The sequence below is a fragment of the Musca vetustissima genome, unplaced genomic scaffold (assembly GCF_032173495.1).
Source record: "Musca vetustissima isolate MV318-11 ecotype Yass unplaced genomic scaffold, APGP_CSIRO_Mvet_v1 utg49110, whole genome shotgun sequence".
In the NCBI taxonomy this organism is placed as follows: Eukaryota; Metazoa; Arthropoda; class Insecta; order Diptera; family Muscidae; genus Musca; species Musca vetustissima.
Window position 1 is genome coordinate 27,239 of NW_026886301.1, and position 15,844 is coordinate 43,082.

General features: G+C 34.4%; 1 protein-coding gene across 1 annotated transcript in view; it reads left to right on the forward strand.

Annotated features, from left to right (window-relative positions):
• Positions 1-2,554: 2,554 nt before the first annotated feature.
• Positions 2,555-15,844, forward strand: part of LOC133333825 (galactose mutarotase-like) — a gene marked incomplete at its 3' end in the record, with an annotated part of 31,700 nt that continues 18,410 nt past the window's right edge. Inside the window, exons 1-2 of the mRNA XM_061542139.1 lie at positions 2,555-2,688; positions 10,085-10,178. Of these exons, the coding sequence (XP_061398123.1) occupies positions 2,578-2,688; positions 10,085-10,178 (205 nt within the window). The remainder of the gene's footprint in view (positions 2,689-10,084; positions 10,179-15,844) is intronic.

Below are 15,844 nucleotides of genomic sequence, written 5' to 3' on the forward strand. Positions count from 1 at the left end.
GAGAATCGTTGCAAAATTTGGAACCGATGGGATTATTAGTTTTTGAGTTATCGTGCCCGCCATTCGCAAAAAAATGTTTAGAGAAAAACGCGTTTAAAGTTTGAGAAGCTCTTCAGCCGTCACTTGATGCTGACACAATAAATCGGATATATCTTCAAGAGTTCTTGAGATTTTCACTTGAAATTTTGTTGAGACATTCTTTAATCAGTGTAGATTCGAATTATATCAACAAAAATTTTGACCCCGAGAATGGGGGGGTCCCCTTAAACCAAATAATAAACAGTCATGGTTTAAATATTGGGTTGCGCAGAGTCCGTTTGCGTGATATTATAAAATTAATTTTCAGCCAAATTTTTAACTATGGTGGGGGAGGTACCAGAAGAAATGGACTGTCAGGTGTCATCTTCGGACATAATCTAGGTAAGGTAAATATGTTACGATGTGAGCATTTTCGATGACGTTGAATATTCTGTTCGCTTCATATCTTTCAACATAATATTTTTATCAAGGACCACCACAGAAGGGGGGATTTTTGAAACAAAATATTTTTTCATGGACTTTTAAGACGTAGATTTTTTAAAGAATATTTTTTCAAAGACCAACAGAAACAACCTATTTTTTCAAGGACTTTCAAGGCGTGGATTTGTTAAAGAATAATTTTTTAAAGGCTTGATTTTTTACCTATTTTTTTTAAAGGTGTGAATTTATTAAAGAATATTTTTTTAAAGGCGTGACTATGTTAAAGAATATTTTTTTAAAGGTGTGAATTTGTTAAAGAATATTTTTTTTAAAAAGGCGTGAATTTCTTCAAGTACTTTTAAGGCATGATTCTTTAAAGAATTTTTGTTAAAGGACTCTTAAGTCGTGGATTTTTGTTAAATGAAAAATTTCAAGGACTTTAAAGGCGTGAGTTTCTTCAAGGACTTTTAAGGCATGATTTTCTAAAGAATGTTTGTTTCAAGGACTTTTAAGTCGTGGATCTATTTGAAGAATATTTTCCCAAGGACATTTAGGGCATGCATTTTTTAAACAGTCGCCAAATTCTTGACAGAGAACATATCAAGGCGCCGATTAGTGCTATAACAATAAATATATACTCTGACACTGTTTGGCGCTAGGTTCTGAAACTAATTGTTCTGGAAAAAATCATATTTATAAGTTTTAAATACAAAATGTTTGATAATTTTATTTAAATTACTAATAATTGTCACCCTCATTGATGAGGATCTGTGGCGAGATCCGAATCTGTCTTACCCCTCGGCGGGGCGGACAATGTCATAAATTCCGCACTATTAAATATTTGTTTTTTTTTATAAAAACAACAACTATTTTGCTAAAACAAAATACAATTGGTAACCCGCCAACACTACTTATTATTGTTTATTTATTTTGGTGTGTCCACTTTCCAACAATATACCCCATTTTCACACCCTTAGATCATCCTAACCATCCTTACAAAATAACATCTGAACACATTACAAATAATGTGGAATAATTTATTTTTTTTTAATGTCCTATTAATTTAGTTGCAGTGGTTTCCAAACCAGCAGCATAATAATATTCTAGTATCTTAACCGCAAAATGGACACAAAAACCTCAAGATTGCATTCACATTAAAAACGAATAACGAATTCGGTTAATATTAAATGTGTAAATACAAAAGATAATACGCTCAAAGAAAAATGTTTGTAATTTTAAAAATTTCATTACAAGTGTGTGTAAACAGTTTCAAGCTTTCCTAAAAAATGTTCCACCTTATTTTGAAAGTAGATGGTGCACTTATGTGACGACCATAGGGCTAACTTCAGTATATGATGACCGCTGTAGATCGTAGAAAAATGTGGCACAAGAATACAACTAATTCTTTCGTTCTCTAAAACTTTTTCGTAATTAGCAAAAATTTTCATTTAATTTTTTTCGTCGAGTGTAAACCGCAAATTTATTTGAATTGATTTGTTGTTGCTGCTTATCATTTCAAACATTTGCCATTCTCCCGCATTTCTTCTGCATTAAATATGAGTGTGAGAGACATAGCAAAACAAAACCAACTACTACTCATTCCATTGTCTGGAGAAAAAATGAGGCCCCCATTCCCTAACGGGAGAGGGAGCGCCTCCTCTTCAATCGATGATATTACTCCAAACACACAAAAAAACTCACTCAACTCAACTGATAAGACTGAGAAGTTCGCCTGTGTCGAATATAAAAATAAATTTCTCTTCGCATTGTTTGACACTTGTCGCGGTTAAGTGAACATTATTAGTGTTGTTCGGTTGTGGTGGCGGCGGCAGCGACAGCATTTAATCGGCTCATAAAATTTTATTAATAACACAGAAATAAATACCTCTTGAAGATTGTTAGCATTCTCCAGTTTGTTGGTGTGTTGTGTTGAGGCAGTTCGCGACTCTTTAAAGCGACCAAAGACTAAAGACAAATAGATATTAGAGTTTTTTTAAACGCTATATATATAAAGCTAGCGTGAAAAATACTTGAAACGTGGTGTTGTGGAAGCTCATTCACATTACTTCTTTTCATCCCGAATTTGAATAAAAGGAATACCAGAAGAAGAAAAAAACAATGATTCGCGTAATCGAAGATACTTTTGGGGCAGCCATCAATCCCTTGACTAAACAAACGGAGGAAATAAAACGCTTTACCATCACAAATGGTATGCAAATGAAAGTGCAGGTGAGTTGAGTTGAAGTTGCGAACGAAGAGTAGCTGCTGCTGATTATGCAGGTTTGCTTCATTGTTTCAGTTTTTGTCGGGGTGTAGGAGTAGGCGTGAAAAATACTCGCCTCTTGGTTTGATAAAGTTAAGGTGTTGAAGTTTTGTGTAAAGTAAGGCGATTATTTCAGTATCAAAATGTGGCAAAGTGTTTTTTTTTCTAAGTGTTTTGTTTTTATTTACTTTCCTGCTGTCGTTTATAAACACGCCGTGAATTGCTGAAGTGACGTTTGCATTAATGGGTTGCCAAGTGTGGGGAATTTTGATTCCATTGCCTGTACTAATGGCAAGAAAGAGCACACATTGATTTAAGTGGACCCTCCCATTCAAAAAAATTAATTTTATTTTTATACCCTCCTATGTTGTAAGGGTATTATAGTTTTGTTTGGCCCAGAGTTTGTAACGCTGCCAAATATTGGTCTTAGACCCACTCTTTGTATACCTATAATATATATCGACAAGCTGAATCCATCCAGACATGCGTGTTTGTCCGTAATTTGTAAGCACGATGCAGGCACCAGTTATGCACCAATCTTCACGAAATTTTGCATGTAGGACCGGTTCTGTTCAAAGAAGAACCCCTAAGGTTATTAATGACTATTTAACAGTTAGGGGATGAATGGACAAAACTAATTTATTTTTGTTATGCTCTCCCATACTTATTCTCAATTTAGTACAATTCCACACTGATCCAGAGGCCATAATTATGACAGGAACATCACGAAATTTTACACAGAGAAAGGCGTTTGACCATAGAATAAGCATAACTGTTCTGATAATGATGACAAAATTGTAATTTTATTAAGTATATATTTACTGCTGAAGGACATGGACCCAAGAAGTTGATTGTTTATCCAAGAGGAGTGGTTGACCTATAAACTGATACTAATTTAATTGTTCCATCTAGTCAGACGAGGTGTCTACGTATTCTGGTATTGTTTAATATTACCATTACTACATTAGAGGGTATAAATTTCGAGCTGATGGCCAGAAAAATTTTGCATGGATATTTCGGTGATGAAATGGACCAAAAACTTAATTTTTGTCAAGACGCTACTATTACATATTCTCTAAAGGAACTATGGGTCTATATCGTTTCCTGTTACATACATATATGATTGTAACAGGCAAAAGGAAACGAGATAGACCCATAGTTCCTTTAGAGAATATGCACAGAATCAATACAAAAATGTGTATAAGTCATCCATTTTGTTTACCGATTGTTTTGATTTTTCTCATTTTCTCTACATTTACCGTTATAAAACTAATTTCGAAGTGATCCAGAAAAACCAAAGGTATCTTCGCGTTCCAGCGACTCCAACTATACAAAATTTGTACATTAGAACCCCTGAAATTTGTTTGTTTTGTAGCACAGTGTTATTCTTTGTCATACCAGAGTAAGATATGTACTCTTTCGAATGCCATTGGAATTTTCCCTCCATCGAAAATAACTTTTTTTTAATTACAAAAGGCAACAAAGAAACTATGGGACTACCTCGAAACATCAATGGGCTATGTGATTTTCGCTCATGTAGAGCGAACAGACATAGACTTCTCCATTTTATCTACATCCGAACCGATATCCACAACACTATATATGGGAGCTATATCGAAATCTGAACCGATTATAAGCAAACTTCGCATACATCAATCTGGACTTAATTCAGTACTCTTTGTAAAATTTTGTCTCAATCGGACCAATATGTGCAGTATAGTGCTCCATTTACATAAAATCGGACGAATATATATATATATATATACATATATATATATATATATATATATATGGGAGCTATATCTAAATCTGAACCGATTTCAACAAAACTTGGCATACACCAATTTGGGTCTAGATTGGTGTATGCCAGTATCAGTACCCTGTGCAAAATTTTGTCTTAATCGCACAAATATTGGGAGTATGGTTCTCCATTTACTAAAAATCGGATGAAAATATATATGGGAGCTATGAACCGATTTTCTCCAATTTTAATAGGATACGTCCTTGGGCCAAATAAGTGACATGTGTCAAATTTCACCGAAATCGGATCATGAATGCGACCTGTATTTTGTTCACAACAAAAAAATGGACGGACGGACAGAGAGACATGCATAAATCGACTCAGAAAGTGATTCTATGCATATTCTAAAAAGGAACCATGGATCTGTCTCGATTCCTTTAGCTTGTTACAAAAATATGCACAAAGACATAATACCCTGTACCACAGTGTGTGATGAAGGGTATAAAAATAGGCTTACCTGAAGAGAGAAATGCATAAAAATATAATTTTTATAATAATAAAAAAATATCTACAAATAATTATGAGGTCCAGTCAAAAAAGGTACCCCAAAGTATTGAATCTTCTTTTATAACCGATTTTTTATTGAATCGGTGATCCATAGAGAAATTTTATGGAGAATTTTTTTCTCATTGATGCCACTCCGCAAAAAATGTGTTTCTGGGGTAAATTTAGCCAATATTTCAGAAATGGTTAAAATAAAGCTCAAACAACTTCTTATTTTTAACTCAACTGTGAACCGATATTTTTGGTGGTATATAGTTACCCCATAAATTTCATTTGTTCGGTAGATATATCCTATCTAAATAGTGTCACTGTGCGACAATTTAGCATTCAATCTAAAAAGTCCAAAAAGTCCAGCAAAAATAATGAAATAAAATAGAAACCTATTTAAGAACAGATATTTTTTTTATATTTTATATTATCTTACGCCTTCTAGTTGGTAACCCATGGTGAAATTTTAAGGAGAATATTTCCTTCATTGATAACACCCTGCTAAAGTTACGTTTTGTGGTTAAATTTGGCTAATATTCGCAAATAAAGGAAATAAACCTTAACAATTACTTCTTATTTATAAACTCAAATAGAAAACAATATTTAAGAGCTATGTATTAACCCTATCAATTTATTTTATTTGGCGACCCATAGTGAAATCTTATTGGGAATATTTTGCTTATTGATACCACACTGCTAAAACGGAGTTTCTTGGGTAAATTTGGCCAATATTTCAGAAATGTCTAAATGTTCAGCCAGTCTGAACATTTAATAGCCTTCACAACATGGAGTGCGTACAAAAATGATTAAGTCGATTGGGGTACACCCCAATTTTCGGTGTTTTGGGGTTCTAGAGCGCATTTCTCAACCGAATTCGCTGAAATTTGTTACATTGGGTTCTTATTGGGTACTAAATGTCTCCACAAAAAATTATAAATGTAGGTCCACTTTTTCTGGTAGCCCCCATACAAGGGCACCCCAAATTTTCAGGAATTTTGTGGTTCTTGAGAGCGTTTTTCAACCGAATTTGCTGCAATTTAGTATTTTGTTGACGTATATGGTAACAAATATCCAAACTACCCTTTTTGGGGTAGTCCCCATATAACCCCCTTTTTATATTAAAATAGCAGGACCCGTGGCGCTTCGCTGCCCCTGAATCTTGAATTTTTATTGGTCATTTATTGAATTGGTCTTTATTGTCAGTACAGATAAGTACACTTAATAGGGTAAAAAACTATTTTGCACATCTTAATATCCCACTATTCGACTTATAACGTGTTTTCCAGATTCATTCAATTCATGTTTTATATATTTATTTTTTTTAATAAATTGTTACAGTATGTTAGGGTCTTCACTTCAAATACTATTTTCAATGAACTTATTCTCAATTCGTCCCAAACGTTTTTATATATGACCAACCCTAATATTCGATATCAGGCATTGACATAAGAATAATGTTGTTTTGGTTTTTTTTCTATTGAAATAAAATTTTTCACAAACTGACAAAAATGAAAAATTATAATGTCAATCATTTCATTCTATTTGTATTTCAATACACATACATACATATTTTGTATTTTATATATTTCAAAATATACCCTCAACGTTCCAAAATGATGCGCAATTGCAGCCATCTTTCTGAAACAAATGTTAAAGTAGCTACATGCTACTAACATTCATGCATATATTCATTCAGAAGTATGATTATTTTTAATGATATTACAACGCATCCACCCTTGATGTACTCTTGGTAAAATTTGTTCAGTGGTTTTTAAGTCCACAAACAATATGCTTTCAATTTTCTAAATACATATGTATAGATAGAAATGCAATGAGGAGTACATTTTCCCTAGGTAGTCCGCGATCCTGTTATATGGAAGATGCGTACTTAAGCCCACGTTACTCAGACATATTTTGAAGTCGGTATCTGTAACTTTTCTTAAGATATACACAAATTACATGTTTATAACTTCTGAGGCATTAGTACCTTCGATGCTATAACTCCGCATCCACGCCAAATCTTAAAGGTTTATATAACCTATGTTATTACCAGGACATGTCATAACGTTCTGTGAAAGTCTCAGTAAAATCTGTCCAGCGATTTTTGAGTCTACAAACGAAATGTTTTCTGTTTTCAATATGCAGATTTTGAAAATGCAGCAGAAATTGTATTTTCCGTTGATCGTACCAAGCTCGTTTTTGTATGGATGGTGTGTATTTACACCTACGTTATTCACACAAATTTTGAAGACGGTATCAGTAACCGTTCTTAAGATATTCGCATATTACATGTTCCGAAACTTTGAGGTATGTTTACTATTGACGCTATAACTCGGCATCCACGCGGAATTTTAGAAGTTTAGCTAGCCTATGTTACTTTCAGGGCATGTCATGACATACAGTGTAAATGTCATTAACATCTGTTCAGCGGTTTTTGCGTCTATCGGGAACATACACACAAACAAACAAACAAATTTTTTTCTATTTTATATATATGTAGATAGTTATCTGATTTCTTCAGCGTTTTGAGTTTGGTTCTAAAACTCTGTTGTAATCATTTCACCTGCGGAGGATATCGAGATAAAAAAAATAGAACATACGATTCGATAATGAACTATAGCCGCATTTAGACCTAGCCCCTGTGTGGAGGTTCCAGAAGGAGTGGACCGATATTCTCCATCTTTGAATTTAAACTAAGTTTGGACGAAATAATAAGATAGGCAAAGTTTGGATGAAATCTAAATTTTCTGAAAGGGATTTGGTCAAAGAAACGTGGGGTCTAGAACTAATATTTCGATGAGGCACATTTTCACCAGGCTGAGTGTATAATTATCCATTAAAAATTTCTGAAACTTGTATTATGGTTTGCATAATCCGTTTTTAGAAATGTCGGTATAGGTCCACTTTTTGGTATGTTCCCTATATTTTCATTTCTAGTGCGTGTCAGTATATCTATGGTAGAGGGTATCCAAAGTTCGGCCCGGCCGAACTTAACGCTTTTTCACTTGTTATAAGTCAAATTAGAACGAAGATTTTCTACTCAATGAAACTCCAAAATATAAAACTACTGCTAATTTGAATGAAGAAATTGCCCGAGCTGTCGAAAATATCGAAATTTAGTATTTAGAGTTACTTTGTTTGTTCACTTTTAGGAAATATTGATCATGTTTAATTGAAAGATTTGACATCCACTGAGAAACTGAAAAATCAAATTTTATCCGATTCGGAAACTATCAAATAATAAGTGTTACTATTAAATAGAGGCATCGACATAGAATTGAATTCTGATCAAGAGTGTTTATAGGGTCTCCGGTAATTTTTTGGATATTTAGCAACCGGAATGGCAAATTTAATACACACTTCACCGTATGTGGAAGCCGCCTAAATATATATGGCAACCCTATCTAATTCTGCACTACAAGTATTTCGCGTGCAATGAACAAAGCATTGAGTGAGGGTGTGAGACAATTCGCATTGCTTTGCTAAATTGATACTCCCGCTCTCACAGTTTTGTGTTATGCCTGTACCAGTAGCTAACTCATTATTGTTGTTTTTATTTTGTTTTAATGTACGTTAAATTGTCATTGAATTGGGACGACGATTCAAAATCACAAGTTTTTTTTAAGATTTTATAATAGTCAAATAATAATTCGAATTTGTTATCAGTATGACAAAATATCAATCATTTGATACGCGTACTTCAATTTCAAAAACATTTGCAAGTGCAAGTGTTTAACAAACATTTGCCTAACCAATGCCACAATTTCTTATCGAAAATGCTGATATATAATTCTATAAAATGTAAAATTGCTTTAATTTTGGCGAGTCGATATTATTTTGAATAAATATTTATTTTGACAAAATATTTACATTCATGGATCTCTATGTGTCTGCCGAGGAAATTTCAGTTCTTCAAAAATTTCAATTGGTGTATGACATCTTCCATCTATCGAACACTTCCTCCAAAACTTGGAATTTTTATTGAAAAAAAACAGTTGTTTATTTTTCGTTGACCAAAAATCTCAATAACGACTATAACTTTTATGACAGGTGGATGACAAACCACAACAACAAAAAGCTTTAGTTTCACATTCGCAAATATCCTTATCTACAGCTTCGTTTATATGCTACTGTGGCGATATAACTTGTTTATCCAGGCAATGAATTAAAGCCTTCGATGTCCATTCACAACCAGCTATTTGTTTTTATCGAAATTTTACCCAAAGGACTACTTTGATGAAAGTCAAGACAATATTGTTTTGTTGGTACTTTTTGCCATTTTTTGTCATCTTCTATTTGGTTAGCAAGGATAACAAGGAAAATTTCCAGGCCATAAATATATTCAAAATACCGAGTAAAAAAAGTAAAGTAAAGGCGAAGAAGAAAATCAAACTTAAAAACTTTATGCCATATCTGTTACAGTATTTGTTTTGGATAATGCCCCGGAATTGTAATATGTTCAAGAATATGCCACATAGCTATTGTAGCCATTGAAGAGTTACTGTAGAAGAAATGTCCAGACTGTTGAGTCATAAAATGGAAAGACCAATGAAAAAAACTTGCAGATTGCTGTGAAACTTTCTTAATTCTCACTTTGTTTTTTTTTTTCTTTTTCTCCTTTTTCTTGTGTTCTATACTTTTTACAACCTTACCAATTTTTGCCTGAATGGAACCATGGAACCTAACGACGACAACAACAACAACGAAATCAATATTCGAACATGAACACCATGGCCAATGGACACAAACATACTTTAAACATTTTCTTGGAATCTGTCTAAAAATCTCTCTGTGCCCTACCGAACTGGATGATGATGATCAAAATGCTGGCAATGATGATGACAATGTCTTTCCCTGCTGACGACGACGATGATGATGTTGATTGTCGGACTGCCATTGTCTTCTATATCGACTACTTCTTGGGCAATTCAATTAAAATACATCAACTTTTTCTTCGCGAAACAACACAAACAACAACAAAACAACTTTTCACTTTGTAACACTGTTGCAAATACTCACTTGCCTTCCATTCACTTGTCTTGTGTTCCTGTGTTTTCAAATCACAAAAGGTTATCACTTTGGGTGCTACCATTACCAGCATTGAAGTACCGGATGCAAATGGCAAAGTAGAGGATGTGGTGCTGGGCTATGATGATGTTGCAGGTGAGTACGATGAAAAATCTGTAAGAAAACAATACAAAAAATGGGAATCATAATCAATTTTCACTTCAATTTTTTTGAGAGATTTTTCAAACCATTTCAAGAAATTTAGAACCATAAGAGTGGAAAAATATATCTCTGCGAGTTTTTTATAGATGTGGATTAAGTGGTTATTTATACTCTTTCGAGTCGAGCTTGATGATCTAAGTTTTGCAATGAAAAGGAAAGCCAGGAGAAGAACCTACGTACCCACCATTATGCGACGCGTTTCGCCGTTGGTTAAGCGGCTCATCAGGCATATTGGGCTATGTGGCTTTTACAAATGTCGTACGTTGATAACTCGTATCTATTCCGCCCAGATGCGAAACTTGCATATGCGAATTAAATTCAAATTTGTCAAAGTTCGACAGTCCTTTCCAAAGCAGATTTTTGTTGTAGCGAATTAATCCAAACACCTACAAATGCTTCCATGGTATACACATATGTTTTTGCGCAACCGTTTTGGAAGAAGGTTAGGCGGTCTTGGCAACATTTGTGTTGTTCTGAGGACCTAGGTTCGAGCCCTAGCCGTGCTCGGCTGAAATTAATTTTTGTTATTTGAATTTTGCCTTGTAAGGGCAGTGATAATTTTTTTAGGGCGGTATTGATAGAGGTGAATTTACAAAAAATATATTTTTGAGAGGTTTTTGTAGGCCTGGATTTTTATACCCTTCATAACACTGTGGTACAGGGTATTATGTCTTTGTTCATTTGTTTGTAACAGGCAGAAGGAAACGAGATAGATACATGGTTCCTTTTGAGAATATGCATAGAATCACTTTCTGCGTCGATTTATGCATTTGCGTCTGTCCGTGCGTCCATGTATTTTTGTGAACAAAGTACAGGTGGAATTTATGATCCGATTTGGATGAAATTTGGCACAGATCACTTATTTGACCCAAGGACGAACCCTATCGAAATTGGGGAAAATCGGTTCAGATTTAGATATAGCTCCCATATATAGCTTCGTCCGATTTTATGTAAATGATGCACCAAACTCCCAATATTGGTCCGATTGAGACAACATTTTGCACCGAGTACTGAATTAGGTCTAAGTTAATATATGCCAAGTTTTGTTGAAATCGGTTCAGATTTAGATATATGTATCTCCCATATATATTTTCGTCCGATTTAAGGGGACCCCCCCCCCCCTTCACGCTGTAAACTTTTTTTATTTAATTCGAATCTACACTTATTCTAGAATGTCCCTACAAAATTTCAAGTGAAAATTTCAAGAACTCGTTTTTTTCAAAGTTCCGCCATTTTGTTAATTGTTGTGCGAAGTCTCTCTTTCTTTCCAACAACGTTGGAACTTTCAGATTCCGATGTTCCGCCATCAAAAATAAGAACTGAAGCGTACTGAATTAGGTCTAGAATAACGTGTGTTAAGTTTCGTAAAAACCGTTTCAGATTTAGATATCGCTCCCATATATCCTTTCTGCCGATTTTGCATAAATTGTACACTAAAGACCCAACGTGTGACCGATTGGCACACAATTTTGTACAATGTATTAAAGTTAGTACACCATTACGAGTCTCAAGTTTTCTCGAAATCGTTTCAGATTTACATATAGCTCCCATATATAGTTTCGTCCGATTTTAAGTAAATGATGCACTAATGACCCATAGCTAGACCGATTGACTGAAATAAATATAAATTAGTCCCGTGCAAGTTTCCTTGAAATCGGTTCTGATTTAGATATAGCATAGCTTCCATATATAATTTCGACCTATTCATGCTAACAAAATTTACCATGCAGAATGGCCTGTGTAGGGATTGACGTTAGTCAGGTTACATATAAATAAAGATTGCATTTTTAAGTTTGTTCAATTTCATGTGTGAAGGTTATCATATAGTCCGACTTTACTACGTTCCTTACTGGTTAAAAAATGTTTGTAGGAGGTTTTTATATGTGTGGATTTGTATACCCTTAACCACACTGTGGTACAGGGTATCGTGTCTTTGTGCATATGTTTGTAACAGGCAAAAGGAAACGAGATAGACTTATGGTTCCTTTTGAGAATATGCATAGAATCACTTTTTGAGTCGATTTATGCATGTCCGTCCATCTGTCCATGTTGAATTGTGAACAAAGTACAAGTCGCATTTATGATCCGATTTGGATGAAATTTGGCACAGCTCATTTATTTGGCCCAAGGACGAACCGTATTGAAATTTGGGAAAATATATAGATTTGTCCGATTTTAAGCAAATGGTGAACCAAAGTCCCTATATATCTTTCGATTTGCACGAAATTTGGCATAGCGTACTGAATTAAGTGTAGAATGATGTCTGTAAAGTTTCGTGAAAATCGGTACAGATTTACATATAGTTCCCATATATATTTTCGTCCGATTTGAGGTAAGTGGTGCACCAAAGTCCCTAAATATCTTTCGATTTGCACGAATTTGGCATAGGGTACTGAATTAAGTTTAGAATGATATCTATTAAGTTTCGTGAAAATCTGATCATATTTAGATATACCTCCCATATATAGTTTAGATATACCTCCCACATATAGTGTAGAATGATGCCACTAATCCTCATCAGTTCCCTTAGTTTTTTTGTTGGGATATTCTCCCCAAAAGCTATTGCTTTTATACAAAAAACCTTTCATACCTAAATGCCTCTTGTAACAAAGCGAAGAGCAAGAAGATTGAAAAGATATTTTTGGAGAGGCGAAGATTTTTTAAATCACAATTTTGAGAAGCTTAAAGAGGCTATGATTTTTTTAAACATATTTTTTAGAGTTTTTGATAAAAATGTAATAATTAATAACATGGTTATGGTGTATATTACGTTAGATTTTTAACAAATAGTTTTTATGTATCGAAGGAGGGTGTAGATTTTTAAAAATATATTTAAAAATAAAAAAATATTTTTTTTAAATATTTTTGACATTTCGAAGTAAGGCGTAGATTTTTTAAAAATATTTTTGGAGTGGTGGATATTACCACGGGATCCTTTAAAACCTATTATTTATTGAAGGTATATCATAACAACGTTTCTAATAACATTTTCCGTCGATGTAGGCTGTAATTTGGTCCTGGAGGGTTAACAAGGTCTAGTGAGATAATTTACTATATAGAACCAAGTTTTGGCGTAGCCCGAAGTTTTGGAGAGCCCCATTGTCGGTATTCTGGGTTCCTGGGAGTGAAGAACATATTTGCAGAACAATTTCGATGTTCCGACACAACTTCCATATTACTATATATTGCATATAACTTGGTCCTGGTAAGACCTAAGACGTAAGACGTAAGATCTTCCATACGGCTGTAATCTACATTTCTAGTTGGTAAAGGTTGAATATATTGCAGCCGACATTTTTCGATAAGGGTCCATGTTAAAACTTAGCCCCCATATAAATGTCAAGCCTCATTCCTGGTAGTTTGAACGTTTTATCCGATTTTTTTTTTTTTTTGCATAGATCTTTTCATGCCTTTTTTCTGTTATGTTACAGAACCTACGAAATTTGGTTATTCCACATTCCTTTTATCCTTTACCCCACTAATGCGAACAATTTTCCAACCCACCAAAAAAGAAATGCCTATCATTCGGCTAAAATTAAATCCACTATGTCATTGCAAAAGTGCAGTACCATCCCGAATTGTCAACTTACACTTGCCTCAGTACTTCCGTTGGTGTTTCGGCAATTTTTCTTTTAATAACGCGAACGCAGGATACACATTTTTTTCTGTGCAAATTCCTTCTGGTCATCTACATTTAAGGTTTAGCCAGCCAGAATTTATGACCAGAAAAATGAGGGAATAGCTAAAAACAGGGTAGAAGGGGTTAAAGACAAAAGTTTTATGTCTTTGACGTTTTTAGACGCTTAGTCACGAAATATGCTGTGTAAAGAATGATGATAGTTATTTCTTGTCTTTCTTTTGCGCACCATTTTTCTTTGTTTCTCTTTATTGCACCAGAGTTTTTTTGATGTGTGTTTTTTGTGACGATTTTTGTTCTTCTTGTTTTTTGATGAACATTCATATTTTTTTTGCTGTTGTTGCTGTCATTTTTGGTTTAACGTAGCACCACCACCACTATCCGCTGATGGAGTAATAGTTTGGCCAACTATGGCAATAGCATTCTATTTTATGACCTCAAGTTTCTTTTTTTTGGTTCCCGATTTGATGGAAGGAGTTTTATGACTTTGCTGGTGGTTACCAGGACATACGAAAAACTCTTTTTTTTGTTTTGATGGATATTGAGGAGTCATTTCATGTCTTGCCATTGTGGAGACAAATTTAATCTAGCAACCAATGGAAAACAAAACAGAACCGAACTGAAAAGAATTCCCAAAGGACGGTGTGCGGTTAAATGATGACATGTAACTTTGTGGTTGACATTGATTTACATAAAAGTGTTTATTTGTATATAAGATAAACGGGGGAGAACTTATAGCCTTTCAATATAAGTTGCGCCCAAGAAGAAGTATAGGAATAATTGTTTTGGATATAATACCTAGCTGTGATATTAGGAAAATTTCAATCTGAATGCTATAAGGATGAAATAACCCTAATGATGCGAAGGTGTCATATTATAATGTGTTTATTTAGGACGGAAAATATAAAGATAGCTTGACGATAAAAAACCATGGAAGTAAATTATCTACTAGAATAAAAAACTTTGGAATTCAAAATACTGAATATTAAATTGGAACCAACACTGTTGAAAGACGTGTCCAAAAGTTTCATATCATCTCATCTAGACTGTAACGACTCCCTGGCCTTCAACATACATACATACACGCTCATTAGCAGCTCTATAAATACCTCATCTATAATGGTAATTTACATTGGCACTTCAGGTCATTAGTGCAGACTACCCAAATCTCCAGATTTAATCGTCATTAAACGCCCGCCGCCTGTCATATAGACTTAAAGGACTCCCTCAAGTATGTCTATATATGTATCAATATATACGTCTATATGTCAATATAGACTCCTGATCTTTTTGATCTCTATAAATATAGTAGCAGCCCTTCAGCAAATCTAAACAGACTCCCTGCCCTTCATATTTTCATAAAGATCATCACCTCGCTTATAAAGATTCCTTTCAGCGCATCTGTAATTAATCCATTCATTTAGCCCTTCTATAAAACCTGCCTGTCCCTTCAGCTCATCTACAAAGCATCTTGTAGCTCGTCTCCATGCTGGTCTCCACCAAAGATAACCTTAAGCTCGCCTGAAAAAGTCCCATCGTCGACCTGATGGGACTTTTAAATGCTTCTTTGCACTTCGGCTCGTTTATAAGGAATCAGTGTAGCTCATCTAGGAATATCCCATTAAAGTCGTTTATAAAGATTTTCTTCCAATAATCCTTTCCGGCCATATATGAAGATTCCCTGCCATTTAGACCGTTTAGAAAGTCTACCTGCTGGTTTCCTCCAAAGACTATCTTAAGCTCGCATAAAAAGACTTTAATTCAAAGACTTTCTTTCATGCCACTATGAAGACTCAGCTCGCTTATAAAGAATCCCTACAGTCAATAACATCTTCCCTAAGCTAGTCTATAAAGGCTCTCTTCATCTCGTTTATAAAGACAGCCTATAAAGACTTTATTCAGCTGGTCTATAAAGACTCTCTTCAACTCGTCTATAAAGATTCCCTTCAACTCGTCTATAAAA